The sequence below is a fragment of the Mus caroli genome, chromosome 6, assembly GCF_900094665.2.
Source record: "Mus caroli chromosome 6, CAROLI_EIJ_v1.1, whole genome shotgun sequence".
In the NCBI taxonomy this organism is placed as follows: Eukaryota; Metazoa; Chordata; class Mammalia; order Rodentia; family Muridae; genus Mus; species Mus caroli.
The window spans coordinates 29758876-29781215 of NC_034575.1; the positions used below are offsets into that span (position 1 = coordinate 29758876).

The 22340-nt window shown below is 48.1% G+C and overlaps 1 protein-coding gene across 2 annotated transcripts in view; it reads right to left on the minus strand.

Annotated features, from left to right (window-relative positions):
- Positions 1-10491, minus strand: part of LOC110296995 (solute carrier family 23 member 2-like) — a 41263-nt gene extending 30772 nt beyond the window's left edge. The window contains exons 1-3 of one of the 2 annotated variants that reach the window (XM_021165801.1): positions 10450-10491; positions 3110-3253; positions 1233-1390 (exon numbers count right to left, since the gene is read on the minus strand). In XM_021165801.1, the coding sequence (XP_021021460.1) occupies positions 1233-1390; positions 3110-3253; positions 10450-10491 (344 nt within the window). Of the gene's footprint in view, positions 1-1232; positions 1391-2009; positions 2207-3109; positions 3254-10449 lie in introns of those variants that run through there. The other variant, XM_021165802.1, reaches the window with a different exon arrangement.
- Positions 10492-22340: the final 11849 nt, after the last annotated feature.

The following is a 22340-nucleotide window of genomic DNA, read 5'->3' on the forward strand; positions in this document are numbered from 1 at the left end:
GCCACCGAGTTTAACCAGGGTTACCTGGGTTTGGAGCTAACCATCATAGCATGATGGACTCTTTAATGGATGTACATCTGAAGACAATGGCTACCCTTCTCCTAGTACCTATCAATCAATCATCAATAGTTCATCACTAAAGGATAAGACCCTTTGAGCCCCTCCGCTGTCTACTGTTGTTAGAGACAGAGCCGCTCTTGTGTGAACACTTCAGGAAACAACAGTTATTGTTAAGTTCGTGACTGTAATGGTTGTCTTGAGTCTAGAGAATGCCACTTCACAGCTCTTCATATCTCCCAGCTCCCACATACTTCTAAGCCCCTCTGTTATAAAGTTCCCTGAGCCTTAGGGACTTCTAATTTATTGTATCAACTTAATTTATCGTATCAACTTGACTCGGTTAATGGATGTTCGGATAGTTAGTCAGCCCGAGTGTATCTGTAAGGGTGTTTCCAGGAAAAACTTGGCAGTTCATCAGCAGATGGAGCAAAGATACTGTCCTTCATCAGTATGGGAAGGTGCCAATCCATCTCCAGAAAATCAAATCAAATCAAAAAGACAACGGGGGAGCAAATTCACTCTTTTTCTCCCCAGTTGTCCGTCTTATTCCTCCAACATCTCTGTGCCCCTAGTTCTCCAGGTTCCACACTGAGCTCAACTCTGACCCACCAGGCAGGGTGATGGGTTCATGGCTCAGTTCAGATTTGCTTATAACTTTACAACATTTTAACATGAAGCATGGAGTCTGAATCTTCATTGGTTTATTCTTTTTGTTGTTGATTGTTTGTTTGTTTGTTTGTTTGTTTGTTTGAGACAGGGTTTCTCTATGTAGCCCTGGCTGTCCTGGAACTCACTCTGTAGACTAGGCGGGCCAGGCCTCGAACTCAGAAATCCACCTGCCTCTGCCTCCCAAATGCTGGGATTAAAGGGACATACTTGTAGATTCAGATGAACATGCATGCACATAAGCACACACACACATAGAAGGGGGGGATATGATGAGCCCTGGTTCATCATGTCCTCTGCCTTTCTCTTAGCTTAATTGTATAAGCTAATAAAGAACACATTTTCCCCTAAGCTGATATGTAATTCTCTTACCTTCAGCCAAGCATCCTGGTTTATCACTTACCCCTCCCTCCAACCAGCTTCATGTCACCCAGCAGCATCCAAGCAGACCTCGCTGATAACACAGCAAGTAGAACTCAAAATCCGCAGAGAGCAATTTTACCTACCTGACCCCTAGAAACACTTGCAAGAGGGTGCAGATGCCTGAGACGAAGAAAATGGTGCTGATGAGGTAGCTTTGGGTCAGAGGGTCATGCTGCAGGCACAGGTCCTTGGCCAGGATGAGCGGCACAGCCACAAGGCCCCCCAGGGCTGTGAGGAAGTGCTGGAGAGCAGAACAGAAGGAGGTGGTCATGGGATGCTGTCGGCTGCATCTTTATTCCCCAAGGCAAGAGTGCATCCATCAATGACCAGAAGTGAGAACCCTGCAACTGGTCCTAGGGGCTGACAGCGAGGGCCAGGCAAAGATGCAGGTATGCAATAAGTACGAGGAAGTTCTGCCCTAAGCAGCTGAGAACCAGGCAGAGGGGCTGGGCTCTGAGCACAAGATCACTGCATTGGGAAAGGATGCCCTGGGAAGGAAACTAAGTCCAAGACAGAGTCTCAGTGGGATAAAAAGGGACCAAAGAATAAGATCACAGCAAGGGTGGGCTCAAGCAAGGAAGACCCCACTGTGAACTTGAAGCTGTTAGCAAAAGGCTCATTGAGTCCTAGTTGGCAGGACACATCAGACCCAGAGTTCAGAGCATGCCAGAAGTCATAGCACACAGCCTCTGGTACCAAAGTGAAAGACCAGATGGATGTAAGGTATAGACAGACAAACAGGAGACGGGTAGCTAGCAATACGGTACAAGAATGAGCTATTTCACATAACTTGGCCTCAGTCTGATTAGGCCTAGGGAATTGTTCTCATGGGCTGCAGCTAGATCTGTTTGGAGTCATACCAAGTGCCTTAGATGATGACACCAGGATGACCATTTCTATGTATCTATCCCTTGCACCCCTCTTCCTCCTCCTTCTCCTCGGGGCACAGCTCCACATCTAACCATACAGGTGGAGACAATGGGAGAGTAACGTGTCAGAAATAAATCTCCAGGTCTTCCTTAAGGGGCAGCTCCAGCTCCTGTTGTCTCACTGAGCCATGTCTCAAAGGGATCAACCAATGGATTACCCGCCCTCGAGATTAATCCCCTCAAGGAATGCTCTGTAATAATCCGAACAATGTGACCAGCACTGCTCTTTGACAAATTGGCAAACTGGGGGGAAGGGTGTATACTGGAAGCAGGAAAGACTTTAAAATTCCCTGACAGACAAAAATAGCTCCCCCCACATCGCAGTAAGGAAGGCCATAAGAGAGTTTTCACAAAAAGAAGGCATGAATATTTCAAGGCACGTTCTGATGATCTTTCCTTTCTTCCATGAGCTCTTAGACAATGGCGTGAGTTTAATCCTTTACAGCCCTTTTTGAGTGAGATTTTGGAGTGAAATCAGAGCCTCACACATTAGGCAAACATAGAGAACTTGTAAGCTATTCCTCAATCAGTCCTTGAAAGTTTCACATAGACACTTGATTGTCATGTCGGCAGCTAGGCCAATAGAAGCCACAGCACTCTCCAGGCCTAGAACCCACCCGTGTTTTCCTTTTCATCTTAAATACTGTTCACCAACAGTGGTGAACCCCACCTGGTTATTAAATAAGCTTCTTGATCCTAGAGACTAGGTAGCAGTTGGTGAAAGCTAAAACAGAAAGAGAGAGAAACCAACAGAGCGGCTCTGAGGAAGGTGCTGGTACCTCTCTGCCTTCCAAGGGCTTTTCCCAAGTAAAGCAGACCTTTAACCACATCAGTTACCTGCACCCAAGTGAGTCACCTCAGAATGGTTGAGCATCTTTTTCTAATCTTCACATCTATCCTCTCATGGTAAGGGAGAGATCTGGGGTTGATATGGAAGCTACGGCCGCAGCTGAGGTTGGACCCGACTAATTTGGTCTTTAGTTCTTTGATACAGAACTTGCTTGGACCTAGTACTGGCTGGGAGGACTTACCTGGATCCCCAAGAAGATGCAGAGATACCATGGTGGGCTATCCAGGATGCCATAGGCCAGGTTACTGTTGCTGGGATCCTTCTGCACCCCATCCTGTTTCTTGTCTTGGCCTTCAGTGTGAAGGCTGAGCACACCATCGCCCCTCTGCCAAGACAAGGAAAGAGCACATGTGAGCAATCCAGGGGAAGATAACGACACTTCCTGACTTCAGCTGCATGGTGGGACACCCTTTCAGACATGTGAGGCCTAGGCTAGGGAGCAGCGGTGTTAGCCTGCTGAGGATTACAGAGATGGAGAAAAGACCAGGGCTACCCTGATCCTGACTGTAGGCATCTGTGCTAAAGACTCTTAAGTCTTGGGCTGTAGGAAGGGAGGGGTTGACCCAAAGCCTTAGCAGAGAGAGGCTTTTGCTAGGGAAGAGATGGAAACCCACCTTAAGGTCAAAAAGTAGGTAGATTTCCTCTCAGGAATGGAGGGTGGTCACTATGGCTGAAGACACCGCATGCTTAGGATAGAGGACTAATGACTTGAGCTGAGTCTGGCCTGAAAGCCTCTTTCCTACCACCTGGCCTCTGTGGTTCCAGCAGACATATATATCAGTAGCAACCAACAGCTGTCTAATTGGACTTCAGCAGGAGGGGGAATTACATCTGCTACAAGCTGAGCCAACTTCCCAGGGCTAGTGAGATCATGGACATTAGAAAAGAAACCTACTACCAGCATTTTGCCAAACCAGCATAATTCCTTACTGTGCTGGAAATCTCATCTTTATACCTGTAGAAAAGTGTAGCTACCACTCTCCTCACCAAAGGAGCCTCTTCACAGCAAACAGAGATCAAGAGATTATGGAGAGTTCTGACCCTGAGGATACATCTGCATCACAGCTCATCTGTGGCTCAGGGGACATAGAGGAAGAGGGGGCAGATTGTAAGAGCCTTGGTAAGAGCCTTGCTTTGCTTTCTCATGCCAGTTTCTACTACGGTCCTTGCCATCAGGGTGAACTGAATGACTGTGGTAGACTAATGTGAACAGATGCAGTGCACACAGGCATAACCCAGAGCCAAAGGTCAATTTGCATTCTTACAGTTTAACCAAGAAATTGCTCATTCACCTTGGGCAAATCAAAGTATTTCTGTCTCCACGTTCTTATCTACATAAATCTAGGTGTTTGAGAAAACCCGCTTTGCAGTATAAAGCACACAGTCCAGGGCTTATCACAGCACAAGTGCCAATGAATGTTAGCTGTTGTGTTCGCTATGACTTTCCATAAATGGAAAGACTGACGTGTAGTGATGGCTCACACTGAGACAACTGGTTGTGAGTAGAGGAACGTGGGAACATCGTCTCTGGTGTGGTCAGAGGTACCAAGGCCACTGCATGAAGATCAAGTCATTCTAGCTGACACGCCCCAGGGGAGTCTCCAGGCCCTGGTCAGATCACAGAGTGCAGGTTCTAGGCAAAGGCACAGCCAGGGCTGTCCTCAAGGTAGTTTGGGCAGCGGGAGACAATCCTGGAAAGGCTGTTGAAGTAGGTTACTCCAGAGCTACCCCCACACCTGAGTCTCCTACACTGCAACCCACCTCAGGGAACATCTCTGGAGCAGTGTCAGCTCGTGACCTCATGGATGGCATTGATTCTGTGTGCTCCTTCCTTCAAAGAAAAAATATTTCAAGTATTTGTGGACTACCTCAGTGGAAGAGTGAGTCGTGTAGTAAACGCCCTCAAAGTGCAGTTTTTAAATCTATTTATTTGGTAATACTGAAGATCAAACCCAGAGCCTATGTTCCATTTAATATTTTCAGCTTATAGCTGGCCTTGGCTAGCTGAAACCTTCCAAGATTTCAGACTTCCAGTAATGGGAGCAGGGCATATCGGATACTGATCCCTAGGGGGCGCTTTCTGGAGGTGGTGTGAACAGCTGTCAAGACATAGAGCCTCCTCTACCCTACACCTCCTCTGAGCTACACCCCTGACCTTTCCCATCTTATTTTAAAACAAATCAAAACATCTTCATCGCAGCATTGTGGGGCTAGAGTGCTGTGGAGACTCAGAGAGCAGGTCCAGAGCAAGAGTGGGGCTAAGAAGTGTCCAAACTCGCTAAATCTCGTCTTGAGATTCACGAAGCCTGGTAGCCAAGTAAAACTTCCTCTTCCCCTTATAAGGTTATGTCCAGCATCACCTGGGATTCCTCCTTATGCTAAGGAGGCATTCTCCAGCACCCTGGCCCAGACCAATGATGTACACTCACCCTGAAAGCCCCTACCTACTCCCCAAAGGTTTAAGTAGCCTTTGCCTGCCCCCACCCCATTAAATGCTCCCGGGTGCCTCAAGTCTCTCTCGCTCCAGGCTGTCCCACTTCGCTTCCCTTCTCAGATCCACCAGTTGTGATTATTAGGGACAGGAGGCGGGGCCTGAAGTTCATGAGCTTCTAAATTATCAAGAACTGGGGCACTGTGCGTTCTCTACCTAATGGATTGATGGCTCCACTCCAGAGAAGTGTAAGATGGTAGGCCACTACTTGATTAGATGGGGAGGATAAGAAAAGTTTCAGATCAAGAACTGGACAGCTGTTCGCACTACCTCTAGAAAGCGCCCCCTAGGGATCAGTATCCGATATGCCCTGCTCCCATTGCTGGAAGTCTGAGACATTGGAAGGTTTCAGCTAGCCAAGATCAGCTATACAGGCTGAAAATATTAAGTGGAAAATTTCAGAGAGAAACATACTCATAAGCTTTACATTTTAAATATTTATTTTATCATTTGTGTGTGTGTGTGTGTGTGTGTGTGTGTGTGTAGGGCAGATGAGAGTGTCAGACTGCCCGGAACTGGAGATACAGGTGGCTGTACCATGCAACAGAGGTACCAAGAACTGAACTTGGGTCCCTCTGCAAGAGCTCTTAGCTCCTGAGCCTCCTCTCCAGTCTAAGCTTTATATTTTAGACTGTACCATTCTGAGCAGTGAGATGAGATCCTACCTAACCTTTCCCACCATGCCTAGGAAGGACACTCTCCTTGTAGAGTACCCACGCTGGTGTGCTACCTTCTGGTAATTCCCTGAGTAGTTGTGCCTGATATCAGACCAACTGCCTTAGGATCCCAAGACGGTGGTCAAGGACCCCCAACATGCAAGAGTACTACTCAAAGAGGCACCAGAACACAAAACATGGAAAGGCAGATTAATATCGTATGGCAGCATTGCAGGGTGTACAGAAGAAAGTACACGCATGCACACGGACATATCACAAATATATAAATGTATATAAATGCATAAATATGTATATATCACATATCACAGATATATACAAATGTATGTGTGTATATCATGCATATCACAAATATATAAACATATATAATACATAAATATATAAACATATGTATAAGAAACAATACAGTTCAGCACTACCTAAATTTCAGGAAGGAATCTACTGGGAGTCTTAGGAGACATCGCCACAAATAATGGCGACTATTGTTTCTAAGCACAGTCTCTAAACTGCTGCACTACTGACATTTTGGGCTGCATAATTCTTTACTGTGCTCTGCAGGGCTGGGGCTGGAGTTGGCTGACCTGTGCATTGAATTAAGTTCAGTGCCATTCCTGGCCCCTCCCCTCTCCTAGCTGTGATAACCCAACGTATCTCTGGTTGCTGCCAATGATTGGGTAGAATTCATTGCTGTAAGAACAGTTCCCACTTTCCCCAAGAAAGATCTAACTTAGGGGCAGTGCTGGCTGGAGAGGAGGCAGATGTGGAGGCGCAGGCCACACTGTGTACTACTGAAGGTGCAGAAAGCCAGACCTTCCATGGGGGCAGAATACTAATATCCAACCCAGTTTCTTTCTGGTACATACCCAAGAGCCCCTCACCATTGGTAATGAAGAAAGCCCAGTTTGGTGATTGAGGGAGCCATGAATCGGCTTCATACTTCCTAATATGGGGTCGACCAAGCTAGCCTCAGTCCTGCTAAGCAGAACTATTATATGTCCAGATAAAAACATTTGTTTGTAAATTTTCCTCTTTATGCCATGTCTCCCTGATAAATGTGGCCCACCAAGAGAGTCCGCAGGATGGCTGACAGACCAAAGAACATACTGCAGTTTCTTAAGCAGTACATATGGACTGTGACCCTCAGGGGGCTGTCCTTGTGTGGGTAGTGAGCCTTGTTATCACTTAGAAAACAACATCACCACTATTTCTAAGACTCCCAGTAAGTAGACTCCTTCCTGAAATTCAGGCAGTGCTGAACTATATCATTTCTCATGTATGTTTATATATTTATGTAGTTGTATGTGTTTACATATTTTTGATATTGTGGTATATACACATATATTCTGTATACTTGTGATATCTGTGATATCTGTGATATCTGTGAGTCTGTGCTATCTGCCCAGAAAAACACATAAGGAAGAATTATAACAGGAAAACAGAAAACAAAAACTACACATGCCATCGTCCTCCCTAGCTTCTAAATTGGTGGGGAAAGTTGAAAAAAAAAATGAAGGAAAAAAATGAAGATCTTGTCTGGCTAGTAAGTCACAAGAAAGCAGAATACCAATCAGACTGGTGCTGAACAGCACTTCCTGAGATCCATAAACGGTGAGCCTACGGGATAAATCTAACCATGAGGAAGAGAAGGGTAAGGAAGAAATGATCATGGCAGACTGTGTGGGAGAGAGGTGGTGAGTGGAATCCAGTTTATCAGGGTGCGCAAGACTGTGTCTGCTGGAGAATTAAGAAGGAAGAAAATTCAGCCAGGACCTCAGACTGGTACCAGGCCTTTGTGCCCTGACTGAGCTTCCGAGTGGAATGTGATTTTTCAACAGGTAGCAGGTGCTCTGGGGGAGCTAGGTGGTGGCTCTGGGTATCCCTCAACACTAGGTGACCTAGGCTAAGGTGCAAATAGGGCTTGTGAAATACTAAAGCCATCAAGAGAGGATGAGAAAAAGAAGAGGCAAGAGAATGGGGACTTCCCAGGTTTCTCAAGAAGCTTACAGAGCAACGTGTGTGGAGCTGGGTTGCTAGGGAGAAAACTGCCAGAAACTCTAACATTGTGGTTGTTGGCTTTTGGAAAGCTTCAAGCCCCGGTACAGGTCACCAAAGGGGTTGGTGAGCCTCAGTGTGTCAGCTGTCATGGAGGAAGGAGCTCTGTGGAGTGGGAACCATAACAGTGCTCCCCTTAAAGGAGTGGCTGGAGGAGTCAGAAGATGAAGACCATGCAGAGTGACAGGAGGCCCCACATTGCAGATAAATGTATTGGTCTCCTCTGATGTGCTAGATATTAGGGCTTAGGTGGTTGCCGGAACCAGGAACATCAAGGGTGATGGATACCAACTAATGAATACGGAAGTAAATGGTGCGAACAGATGGATGAATGGGTAGATGAATGAATGGACAGATGGGTGAGTAGATGAATGGATGGACAGACAGACTCAACTTTACCTAGGAGTAGGTAAATTTCTCCCCGAGTATTCTGTGCATAGTAGAGTTTGCACGCTCGGCTCTGAGCCCTTTCACAAGCCAGATATGATCAATAGAGAGATAGCAACAGGGAAACCCTAAAGGCCACAATAGGTACAAGCATGACCTTGCTTCCTCTTGATCCTGACTAGGTCAGAAAAACAAGAGTCAGGCTTGCTTCGTCCCTTGGGGATGGAGAGATGCTCATGAACTCCTAGGTACAACCCTGGGATGAGAAAGGAAAAACTCTTACGGAGATGGCAGAGGGCTGACTAAGGCTGTGCCTCCCAAAGATACCGCTGTAGCAAACGAACATCCTTTGAGAAAACAACTGACGTAGTGACGGGTTGTTTGGTATGCGGAACTAGGCCTAGCTAACAGCTTTTCTTTAGTATCCCAGTAGCCCCTGACTCCTAAGACCCACTGGCAATTGCTTGGAAGAGACGGCGGAGGAACTGGAGATCTGCTCGCTCTGACTGAAAAGTTTCACCACGTACATGGCATGGTGCTGACCTCTGAGTCTTCTGCAGGACATAGGTCAGGCATGGCCATGAAATTCTCAGGAGCCTTATGGATTAGTGAGACGGATAATACCCAACAAGGTGTATAAGAAGATCCCAGAGCAGCCATCCCAAAAGAAGATAAAATAACGCTGAAAGAGTTCAAAGGAAAGCACCCGCCGGGCGTGGTGGCGCATGCCTTTAATCCCGGCACTTAGGAGGCAGAGGCAGGCGGATTTCTGAGTTCAAGGCCAGCTTTGTGTACAGAGTGAGTACCAAAAAAAAAAAAAAAAAAAAAAAAAAAAAGAAAGAAAGAAAAGAAAGAAAGAAAGAAAGAAAGAAAGAAAGAAAGAAAGAGTAAGTTAACTGACGGGGAAGCCCCCTCTGGGAAGCCATCATACATGCTGGGGTGAGACTTTTCAATAATGCCGCTGCCTTTGGGTCACCCAGGCTCCTGTAACTTAAGCCAAATCAACTCTTGTACACCATGCTAATCTAGGGTGAGATTGTTACTTTGGTCTGTCACCATCCTGTCTGGGGTGACTAGACATTTGTTTATATCACCCCGGGAAATATTAATGCAGGCCGTCTGCTGGCCAAATCCTTATTTGACTCACAGAAGCTCAAAGAGAAAATGGAGTCTTCAACATATTCCTTAAGTCTCCAAAGAGTATAACAGAAGTAATCAGAGGTGACTATCAAGTGCCTTTCTCTAAAGATTCGTCGTTTTCTCACTTGAGAATGCTAGGAACCCTTGCCAGGAATAGGAACGAATGGACAGAGCCTGTGGTAGGATCCAGAGAGTAATCCAAGAACCTAACTCAGGTTCACGGGTGGTCCCTGCCTCCAATCTTTCGGCTGGATGGAAGAGAGAGGCCTCCTGTCTTTGCAGCAGGCAATGGCAAAGACAAGGGTCTCCACTCAGCCCGCCCTGTGAGTTTTAGGTGACCAAAGTAGGTTGGAGAGGGTGGTTAGACCAGGGTTTCGGGACTAGCTAGAGAGGCCTCCCTGGGAATACTGTGAGGGAGGGTCCGGGAGGGGAGGGGAGGGGCGGATAAAACAGAAGGAGAAGCACCTGCCACGACGGGGTTTCAGGAAGAAAACCTGGCTGTCTCTGCTTCCCTTTACTCGATTCAGAGCCTTTGGAAAGAAAGCTAAGACCAAACAGAGGTTCTTATGCAGAGTTGTTGAGTAGAGCAACCAGCAGGGTCGCCTCTGCGGCGCACGTTGTCAGGAACCCCGCCCACCTTCCCTTCATTCACAGTTCAAGGCTCAGGGAACTGTGTCTGCCAGGGTAGCAGAAGCCGCGTGCCTAAGGCCAGGCTGAGCTCCACACTGAGGCCTCCTTCCTGCTCCCTGCTTCCCTCCCCGAACCACTGGCACTCACCATGCAGTTGGGGGACTCGCAGCTACCTCCTGCAGAGTTCATGGCAACCAGGGGCGGCTCTTCTTCTGTCTTACCCTCCAGAAACAAAGCTGAGAACACCAGGAAAGGAGTCCAGTGCTTTAAAAGAGGCGCCTGACTCAGAGGGCGGGCCTGGGGTGGGGGTGGGGGGGAAGGTAATCTACTTCCACTGTGTTATTATGTCTAATACCCCCCCCCCCCAGCTCTTTCTATAGAGACCAAGGTGCATCCTGGGGAAAACGCTTCCTGGTTTGATAAAGATTTGTGGGCAGGCTGTGACTCAAAAGTCTTTCAAAAGGCAGCTACCCAGGGAAGGCGGAGGGAAGCGACCAGAGTTACCGGTATGCTTTTGGTTTTCCGAGTGAAAACTGATTGAGATGACAGAGTACTCATTAAAAAGACACTGAGCCCAGGGGAGTTGCTGCATGAATGAAATGATTATTGACGGAAGGTGTATTGCTCGCTCTGGGCAGCACTCTGCCTCCAAGGCTCTTGAGTGGAGACAAAAGCTTCCAGAAAGCCTCCAGCAGGGATTCTCACCCTTGGATCCTTAACCCCTTGGGGGGGTGGGGGTCGAATGACCATGTCACAGAGGTCACCTAAGACCATCGGAGAACACAGGTGTTTACATTAGGATCCATAGAATTACAGTCATGAAGTAGCTACGAAAATAATTTTACGGTGGCAGAGTAGCTCCCCTGCACAGAGGACTTGGAAGGACCGCTTCAAAAACGTGTACACACACACACACACACACACACACACACACACACCACCTCCGTGAAAGTCAGACCTAGCAAGCAGCAGCTATTCATGGTGGTAGAATTCTGAGGCCGGCGGCCCTGATTCCCACCACTCAGAACACAAGGCAGGAGCCACAGAAAAATCCCTGGGGAAAGCAGGATAGGATGTTGGGAGGGGAGGGGATCAACCTGGCTGGAGCCAGGACAGAAACCCCAAGATCAAAAAGTCATTGATACTAAATAGCCATTCTCCAAGGACTTGACCCTAAACCCCACTACAGCTTCATGTGTGCATCTATGTTTGTTTTGCTTAATTTGATCATAGACTGAGTGTGTGTAGGCTCAGGTTACAAATTCCACCACAGGGCCCCTGAGAATGATGCCAGCCTGGCGAGCACTCTAACTGAGCCACATTCCTGGCCCTTCAGCACCTACCTTTGTTTGTTTGGTTTCCTTTTTCTTTTGCTGTACTTTTCTCTTTTTGCTTGTATGTCTGTGCACACGTGTAGGTGCAAGTGTGCGTGAGGGCCAGTGATGGATGACAGGTGCCATTCTCCATCACTCTCAACCTTATTTACCGAGGCAGGGTCTCTCACTTGAGCCCAGTTTAGGTAGCCCATTTTATTAGTCTAGCTGGCCAGCTTGCTCTGTGGAATGCCCTGCCTTACCACTTCTGAGGACTGGGATTACAGATGGCCCCTGTGCACACCCAGCATTTATGTGGGTGCAAGGGGTCTGAATTCCAGTCCTCACATCGGCATGTCAAGTGCCTTTCCCACTGAGCCACCCCCTAGCCCTCACAGGTGTAACTACTACATAGAAAACTAGTGCAGCTGAGAACTTGAACTGTCCCCCCCACCCCCACTTTTGGGACCACACACAAACAGAGTCACAGACACACACAGAGTCACACACACAGAGTCACAGACACACACACAGACACACACACACACACAGACATAGACACATGCTCAGTGACAGACACATGCTCAGAGACAGACAGACAGACAAACACACACATAGACATACAGGCACATACAGAGACACACACACACAGAGAGATAGATACACAGACAGAAACATGCTCACAGAGAGAGACACACATAGACTCAGATACACAGACATACATACAGACAAGCATACATACATACACACACACACACCCATATACACAAGCACACACAAACTCAGACACACAGACAATCAGACACACAGACACACCCAATTGTTTGAACCCATTCTTGCAGAACACTGATATTTCCCCAGAGTTGTTTAACAGGAACGATCACAAAGCGACTTGCCGGCAATTCCTCCCATGTAACTAACTGCTTCTGCCAGCCATTCAGCTCATCTCCAGGTCCACCGTCCTGGGAGGCAGTGATTTAACTATGAAAACTAAAATGCTATAAAGGAAGTTAGGCCTGGGGAGAAAGACGTCGACATCCTCCATTCTCACCATCTCAGGTGAACGACACCAGGATCTATCCTGGTCCTGAGTCCATCCAGGGCAGCATCCTTGGTCTCCCAAACCCTGGCAAATCCTCTTAGCTATTTCTTGTGTGTGTCCAATACTCTCCAATGACAGGAAGTCCACCAACCTAACCCCAGCCTCCCTCTTCCCACTATCAAGTGCCTGCGATGTCGTGCCAAAGCCTTCCTCTCTACCGTCTGGATAAAGTCGTAAAACAAAAGTTAGTCCCATTTTCTCTTAAACAAACGAATAGCAAAGCCCTTTCACACTCTCCTGAGCCGTAAGGATGAAACGAAACTCCTCACATGGCTACGACTGTGTTTCATGACTTCTTTCCTTAAGTCTATTGCTTACCACTTCCTGGGTCTGGCACACACACATACCCAGTCTAGCAAATGGATCCAATCAAATTATCCAAGGTTACTCAACCCTTCTTAGTCACTAAACTGTCTCTCAGATCTCATAAGCCAGATCTTTGTCGAGAAAGAGATTGATCTGAGCGTGTTCTTCCTCCTTCCAGGCTCTGGCTGTAACATGGTAGGGGGCTATCTCAGTATAGCAGTTACCACAGAGACATGAGTGCTTGAGGTCTGTCTGAATGCCAATCACTGTGGCGTGAGCTGGCCACACTCGCACACACCTTTAACCCCATCACTGGGGAGACAGAGGAAGGCCCATCTCTGTGACTTTGAGGACAATCTGGTCTACAGAGTAAGTTCCAGGTCAGCCAGAGCTTCATTGTGAAACCCTATCTAAAAAATTGATTAATTTTCTAAAAGCCAGGAGTGGTGCCACACACCTGTAGTCCAGAGGATACCCCTGGGGTTCATGGGCCACCCAGGGAAAGTAGACTTTTCTGGTCAGGGAGTCCGGGTGCCAGCACATCCAGGGGCCAGAACATCTAGATGGTGCAATGCCGGATAGAGTTTCTCGTAGAGTGCTGACCTTGCCTTCATCCTGACCCCCTTTGTGATGGTCTCTGACATCCTTTTTTTTTTTTTTTTTTTAAATGGGAGGTCTTTGAAAAAAAACAAGGAATATGTATTGAGAGAAAAATCTCAATAAATCAAATGTTTCTGTACTCTTCTTGTGGCAGCATGGTAGGAAAGATAAATGGGGGGCTGGTGAGATGGCTCAGTGGGTAAGAGCACCCGACTGTTCTTCCGAAGGTCTAGAGTTCAAATCCCAGCAACCACATGGTGGCTCACAACCATCCGTAACGAGATCTGGCGCCCTCTTCTGGAGTGTCTGAAGACAGCTACAGTGTACTTACATATAATAAATAAATCTTTAAAAAAAAAAAGATAAATGGGTCTTGGGGTGAGAAAAGAAGGGCAGAAGGCACTGGGCACTGAGGAGGAAAATGGGCTCAAGGATAGAATTTAGGAATGTCGCTGAGCTTGGTGAGTGGGGCTGCTCTATAGAGAAGGGTAACTCCATGTGAAGATGGCCGCAGCTTCCCAAGCACACAGCTCCGAGGCCCAGGCCACTGGCTGTGAATGTCCCTGTGCTGTGGGAGAGGTGCATTGGCTTGTACTGCCCTCTATCACCTGTCCAGGAGAACTCTGGCTTCCAACCAAGGCTCCGGGGAGTGTTCTTGGTCCATCCCAACTCCTAAGGTACAATTTGAGAGCCCTGAGCCACCAAATCAAGCAATGGCAGTCTCATTAAAGTTAACTCTCTGGCAACATCACAGTCACTGGGTACAGAGTGGTCGATAGGCTTCTCTGAGAGGGCACATATTTGCAAGATGTAGGTGGGGAAGGAAAGGTGAACTTGAAATGGTGTGACCTTAGTCTGGCAGAATCCAAGTGTATCTTCACACTAGATTCAGCTGTATACATTTTTGAGGCCACAGAGACCCTAAATCGCACGTCTGGCAAGGGGAAGTGCAGATGTAGAGGCCCTGGGAATTAGGCGATTTCCTTGGTATGGGGTCAAGGGCAGAAACATGTGATCTGCTGAACTCACTGCCTCCTGACCGAGGTGAACAAAGGCTCCCAAACAGAAGCTGCCTCTTCCAGCCAGACCTTCTGCAGAGCTGCCTATGACTTTCCCTTACTAGCCATATGTTCCCCCCCCCAACCCCCACTCTGTATGTGACCTGACAACTTTGTGACCAGTAGCTCATTTGGGATGTCCACACAGAGCACTGGTGCTCCACCGGAAGGTGTTAACTTAGCAGATCACAAGCTTCCACTATCTCCAAAGCCACAAGTGTCATCACAGAACAGTCATTCATTCGAGGTCTATAACAGGCTTCCCTGCTTTGCCGTAATCCACCTCTCTGCTGTCCAGCAACGTATTTGAAAAGTGTCTTGATTTATGACCTCCTTTACTCTGCTACCATAAACAGCCCCTCAGAGTGGTACCACCTTGGAGTGTGGAACTTGAGGTAGCCTAAATCTGTGTTCCTGGGTTGTGGTCATTCATATTTGGCTCCAGAATAAATTATTTATCACCTTTGAAGTGGGATTTGCGTTGGCACTGAGCTACAGGTGGACTCATGGTCCTTCAATCTTAGCTATGCCGTTACACAGGCATCCCAGCTCTGGGAGAGTCCTGGCCATTTTGCCTCTTGAATGCAGAATCCATTTATATATTTTTATTACATATTTTCTTTATTTACATTTCAAATGTTATCCCCTTTCCTAGTTTCCCCTCTGAAAATCCCCTATCCTCTCCCCATTCCACCTGCTCCCCAACCCACCCACTCCCGCTTCCCGGCCCAGGCATTCCCCTATTATGGGGCATAGAACCTTCACAGGACCAAGGGCCTCTCCTCCCATTGATGACCAACTAGGCCATCCTCTGCTACATATGCAGCTAGAGCCACGAGTCCCTCCGTGTGTTTCTTTGATTGGTGGTTTAGTCCCAGGGAGCTCTGGGGGTACTGGTTAGTTCATATTGTTGTTCCTCCTATGGGGCTGCAAATCCCTTCAGCTCCTTGGGTCCTTTCTCTAGCTCCTTCATTGGGGACCCTGTGCTCTGCCCAATGGATGGCTTTGAGCATCCACTTCTGTATATGTCGGGCACTGGCAGAGCCTCAGGAGACAGCTATAATGTGCCCTTTATTTTTATTTTGAGGCTGGTCTTTTGTGGCCCAGGATAGTCTCACTCATTAGATAGCCAAGACTGACCATGAACCTTTACCCTCGTGCCTCTACTTGCCCAGTGCTGGGATTACAAGCATGAACCACCATACCCTGTTCACACAGGAGTGGAAATTGAACTCAGGGCTTCACGCATGCTAAGAAAGCACCCTTTCAACTTAACTACATCTCCAGCCCCCTAAGTCAGTTCAAATGCATAGGAGAACTTTGCATTCTCTTGTGTAATATAATAGAAGTTTGGAAATGAAAGGTAGAGGGTAGCATGGGGTTAGAGTTCCCAGAGACACTGTGTCCCCCAAACTGCGGCTCTCATCACCATTCAAAAGCTGGTTCTGTTGTTGGCAGTCAGAGTTTGGTACGGGGGTTTCCAGGTTTTTGGCCTCTTAATCCAAAGAACTGAAAATAAGAGTCATACAAATTTGCCAAAGCAGCGAAATAATTTTATTTAGAGCAAATTGATAGCAGAGATCAAAGAGGGATATGCTGCGGAGATTAACAGCTGGCTATAGGAAAGGGCACACTCAGGGCCCTGATTATTGTCAGGGCTTCCTTGTATGGAACTCAAGAGAAGGAAGAGAAGGAGGAAGCAGAAGAAGAGGAGGAGGAAGAGGAAGAGGAGGAGGAAGCAGAAGAGGAGGAGGAGGAGGAGCTTGGTTGCTAAGGGATATAACACAGTTCTCTATTTTGATTGGTAGATTGATAGATGGGTAGATTGCTAATATGTTTACTTTCGCAAGTGTGTCCTTTCCCATAATGCATGATTCACACACACACACACACACACACTCACACACACACTCTCTCAATTGTGCATAGGCATAGATGGTAAGTGGAGAATCTCTCTAAAAGTTTTCTAGAGAACCACAAGCTGATTCCCGGGGTGCACCTGACAGGATTACCATAAAAGTCTAGATCATAGGAAGCTACCGGCCCTGTTTGCGAGGTTCCAGATCACGCCTGGGAGGGACTAAGGTCATGTATGCACTATACCAGGAGACATCCACTCAGATCTTAACCCTGATTTCTTGCTATTTTAACCTTCTTATTTGAAAGCATTTCTATATAAAAGCAGCGTTGTCTCAGTGTCGGCAGCGTTACAGCACATGTGAGCTGTGCTGGAATTCCTGGGAGTCTAGGGCTCCCTTTTCACTGCATGTCCCCATCGGGTTTTCTGTCACTCTTTCATACCTCAGGGTCAGTGAGCCTGCTTGGGTGTTGTGCAGTAGAAGCTCGCTGAGCGTCCTGCTCGGTATGGGTCCTGCAGTATGGGAAGGTTACCCTCTTTTGGACCCTGCTTCTCGAGCTGGTAGTGACCCTGAGCTGAAGAACCCAGGAATAGGTCTCTGCCTGCCTCCTTTCAGTTCCTTGAGTAGCAGACCACTGGGCTCCATGGCTTCCTTTTGAGGGCTGAGAGCAGTGCCGGCTAACAGGCAGCTCAGTACTGGCTTGTCCCCAGGAAGACAGTGCCGACACATGTAGTCACCAATGGTGAGCACACCCACAATGAACACGCTGCGACCCATGGCTTTCACAGGAGCTGTTGCCTCTTGACTTCTCATGAAGTCTATTTCCCAGTAACTCCCGAACCCTCCATAAATGCTCACCCCAGAGCACCGAGAGCCTTCTGCCAACATCCTGGCTGTCTCTATCTTCTGCTAGGCCAGGACATATGCCTTGGCTCAGGAACATTCTGTGCTGAGACAGAAAAGTTCCATGCCAGGCTCCCGGCCCCCAACCCCCCAGCCCTTTCAGTCCAGAGAGCATCCTGGAATGTCAGCAACACAGACAGAGCCCAACCCTCAGTTCTGAAAGGTGGGGTGTGTTCAGGATTCTGGCCAGGCCTACAGGCTGGCTTGTCTGTATCACATACTAGCACCAGGAGAAGATGCTATGAAGCAGCTTTTCATGTTGTTTGTTCTGGACACAATGGACTCCCACGGTCAGTGCTGGGCCTTTTGGGTACAGGGACCTAGGAGGAGGCAGGGAAACTGAGCGTCACCCGTGTTCCTACCATCTGACTGCTCAGAACTGTCTCAGCTTGGTTATCTGCAGAAACAATATGGGAACTGAGGTGTCTGGCTTGTGGGACAGCGCTGCAGGCAGTGTGATCCTTCAGCTAGCACTCCACCCCCAGCACTGCGCTGCTGAAATCGAACAGGGTTACTGCCTGCCCTGCGGCATACAGAGACTGCAACCCATGACTGTATTGTCTAGACGGATCCAAGTCTTTCTTTCTCTTCTCAAGTTTGGGGCTGAGCGGATAGGGGGAGACAAAACTTCTGACCTATCACCGGTCAGAGCGTCAGGGAATAGAGAACAAGGCCACAGTGCCCCCAGTGGACAAATAAAAAACAGCGCCCTTCCACCTAGAGGCGAAATAAGCCAGCCTACCCGCCTGGCCAGAATCCTGAACACACCCCACCTTCCAGAACTGAGGGTTGGGCTCTGTCTGTGGTGCTGACATTCCAGGATGCTCTCTGGACTGAAAGGGCTGGGGGTTTGGGGGCCGGGAGCCTGGCATGGAACTTTTCTGTCTCAGCACAGAATGTTCCTGAGCCAAGGCATATGTCCTGGCCTTTTTCAAAGGATCCCCTGCCCAGTCTACTGAGGACTGGAAAGGAGAGAAATAACATTGTCTTCAGTCTGTAGTACCATGTGAACAGGTGAGAGAGATCTAAATGAGAGTGTGGTTTAAAATGAATATCCTGGGCCAAGGAGATGGCTCCGTGAGAGCCTTGGCCAAGCAGGTGGGAGCGAGGATCAGAATGTGGATCCCCGGCACCTATGAAAATTCTGGATGAACTTGGAAGCCACCCATAACCCCAGCACTTGGGATGGGGAGAGAGGCAAGTTGGCTATAGCAGCCAAATCAACAAGTTTGAGGTGCAAGAGAAAGACCCTGCCTCGGTGACTGAAGAGGAGAGTGGCTGGAGAAAGCAGACACAAACCTGTGGCCTCCACGTGCACGCACCCATATACATCCACACCCAGACACAAGTGCACACACTCATCCATATACATTCACACCCGGACACAAGTGCACACATGCGTGGACATACACCACACACAGGACAAGTACCTAAATGATTCTTTCTTCCTCTTCCCCCTTCCTCCTCCCTCCCAGCCATCCACCCATCAACCACACAGCACATCCTACAGTGCTCAGCTACTGTGTGGTGTTTTGAGCATCATGCCAGGTGGTGAGTGTATCAAAGTCAGCAAACCCAGACACACATCCCTGCCCTCATGGAATTCACCATCTGGCGGGAGAGAAAGACATTAATCAAGAAAGTCCGAGGATCACTGCATGCTCTCGGCCAAGATGAGGGTTAGAGTTCTCTCTCTTAAACTGGGTCGCAGCCTCAAGTCGCGTACCTGGCTGGGAGGGTGCTGATGAACTTGCCAATAGTAAAAGGACCCAAAAATTAATTCAAAATTAAAATCGTTGTGAATCAGAGGAATTTCCATTGGTGTTCACTGTCCTTGGCTCCGAGCGTACAACACGTCACTTTGCACTGATGCCATCATGCCAGCCACTGAATGCTGACTGAAGTGCCTGGCTGAGATTCAAAAAGTGAAGGATGTTTACTGCACACACAGGGTTCTCTGCTCTTACAGAAACACAGTAGCTTAACTATGGAAAGGACTTTAGCATTTCCCTACCTCAGCATCAGGTTCCCAGACCTTTGGATTGTATTGTGTTAGAGTGTTTGATTTTAAAAATTGCTATTTGAAAGGCCTGGCAAGATGGCTCAGTGCATAAAGGCAGGTGTCCCCACACCTGACACCCTGAGTTCAATCCCCAAACAGGCTCCACACAGTGGAAAGTGAGAACTGGCTCTTGCATGCTGTTCTGGTCTCCTCTTATAGGAGCACACACACATATACACCCACATAAATTAATTAAAATATCATTTAAATTTTGTTGCTTGAGACACTGAGTTTCATTAAAAAATGTTTACTGAAATTTGGCTTGGGATTAGGACAGAATTTCCAAAAACTTCTGAAATGTACTAAAACATACGTCTGCCATTTTGTACTGAATATTTATGCAAGGAGGTCTTCTTATCAGTGACAATTATGAAATTGAAATATCAACCAATTCTGAAAAACACTGAAGATGCTGTATTCTGCAGTGTCAGATACTCAGCCAAAAAATAACAGGCATCCATCTCATCAATATTCACATATGGGTTTTTTTTTTAAATAAAGTGTATGTATGTGTATAAAAGAGTTGTTCTAAAATAAATGTATAATTATCAGCAAACATTTAATTCATATACTTATTTTATATACTTACATACCCAGGGTTGTAACATGACATGAAAATAGGGGTCCTGAGTGGAACTGGTCCAAGAAGCTGCGCTGCGGAGGAGGAGGAGCAGCGGGCGAGGCTGCCACTCCCCATCACGGGGACTCGGAAAAGGCTGACTTGACACGTGTTAGTGTTTGGAGGAGGCAGCTAGTGCAGAGGCTCTGGGGCAGTGGGGAGACCGGAACCGGGTAGAAAGAGCAGAGAGGAACGTGGTGTTAATCTAATGGATGCAGAAAGGGGGCTACAGGCAATGAGCTTGCTGTCCATGTAAAGACTCTACTATTGCGTCTGAGGAGCCAGGGAAGGTCGCTGGTGTGTTTGCGCTGATTGGGTGAGGGTGGAGTGGAGAGTGAGGAATTATGGGGGTCTTCCGGGATGTTTGATAGGGTGCAAGACTGGAGTTTTTATGGAACTGGGAAGAGTCGAAAGGGGCTAGGTTTGGAGTGGGGGAACGTGAGTGTAGATGGTTTGGAAATAACCAAGCAGATGTCAAGTGTCTGTGAGGACCTCCTGTCAGGCGGCGGACATATCAGCCTTGAGACTCAACTCAGTAGAAATGACAACCGGAGGGAGCCACTGTAGGAACGCTGAGGCTCTGGTGAAAAGTGGAGACCAACGGGTGAACCAGAGGCCACGTGTGTGACAGTGCAGAGTTCGGGTCAGAAGCTGTGGGTGTGGGAAGGGGTGAGTGACCCAGATCTTACTGTCTTGTCCAGGGTCTGGTCACTAGAACTGCACTAGAATGGGATCCTCACAAACACGGAGAGACAGCAGAGGCCAGCGCTGGTGAGGTGACCCAGAAGCTGAGCGCTTGCTGCTCCTCCAGATGACGCAAGCGCACTGCTCCGCACCCACATCAGGTGGATCACAACCACCTGCAACTCATAGGGCACTACACACTTGCAGACTCAAGAAATGGATTTTGTTTGTTTGTTCGAGACAGGGTAGCCCTAGCTGTTCTGGAACTCACTTTGTAGACCAGGCTGGCCCCGAACTCAGAAATCCGCCTGCCTCTGCCTCCTGAGTGCTGGGATTAAAGGCGTGCGCCACCACCGCCCGGCTGGATTTTTTTTTTTTTTTTTAAATAAATGCTTCTTGGACTAGGATCCTTCCTTGGGCCAGGAATGTACTATTTGCCTAGTATACAAAAAGCCTTGGATTCCATTCTGAGCACTACATGAAACCAGGCATGATGCTACAGACAGCCTGGAACACCCAGGGTGCAGCATCACCCAGGAGGCACTGGAGTGGGCTGCCCTACGGTGCCCTGTACCTATAACCCTCTGTGTGGCAGCTAGGGTTTTCCCATGTAACACCCTGTAGATTAATTACTGCTGAGTGTGTTGGTACCTGCCTGTCATCTCACCACTTGTAAGGCAGAGACAAGAGGATTGCAAGTTCAAGGACAGCCTGGACTATATAATGAAACACCGTCTCAAAAAGCAAAACATAAAACCCAGGAGCCTCTCCTAATATCCTCAGCCTCAAAAGCAAGAACAGTAGCTAGATGGCAGTGTTGGCTACTCATGCCAATGCCAGCAGCGGCAATGGAAGGGATGGCTTTCCAGAGATTCCCTTTGTAAGACCAACCCCTGGAGAACTCAGGCTACCAGGCTCCACCATTAGACTCCTCTGGAGCTGGACCTGACCCTTGGAGGCACACTCCTGAGGAGTTCCCCCGCCAGGCCCCACACTATAGGAAAAAAGACAAAATCCCTGAGTTTGCTCCAAGATCAAGTCACATGATCCCTCCAATCGCAGGCTACCCTGGAAAGAGTCCCAGCCCCACCCCAGCCCCACGAGAAACCCTACACAAACCCTGCCTCTGCTCAGTTCTCTGCTGCTTCTCACCCGAGCAGAGGCAGCCACCCTCCTGTGTTTTTCCCCTCCTAACAAATCTTCTGTGATTTTGTGAGGTTGTTGTGTGGTGTGACTTTGCGGTACTCCTTGACTGCAGGCGTACCGCCCCCTTCAGAGCTGTAGCAGTTATAGGCAGCACAGGTCATGTTGTAGCCAAGCAATTGGTTGAGCAGTAGTCAGCACAGCAGCAAGCAGAGCAAGCTGGATTTAGGGCAGCTTCTTCTACCCTGTTTTTGTTGGTGCCCTCCAGCCCTGCATGGGGGTCTCCTTTCCACAGGCCTCCCCACACAGGCCCATGGAGGTGGCTTTGCTTCCTGAAGTTCTTGTCTGCCCCAGAAGGGATAGCAGGAGCTACACCCTGGGTTCCTGCC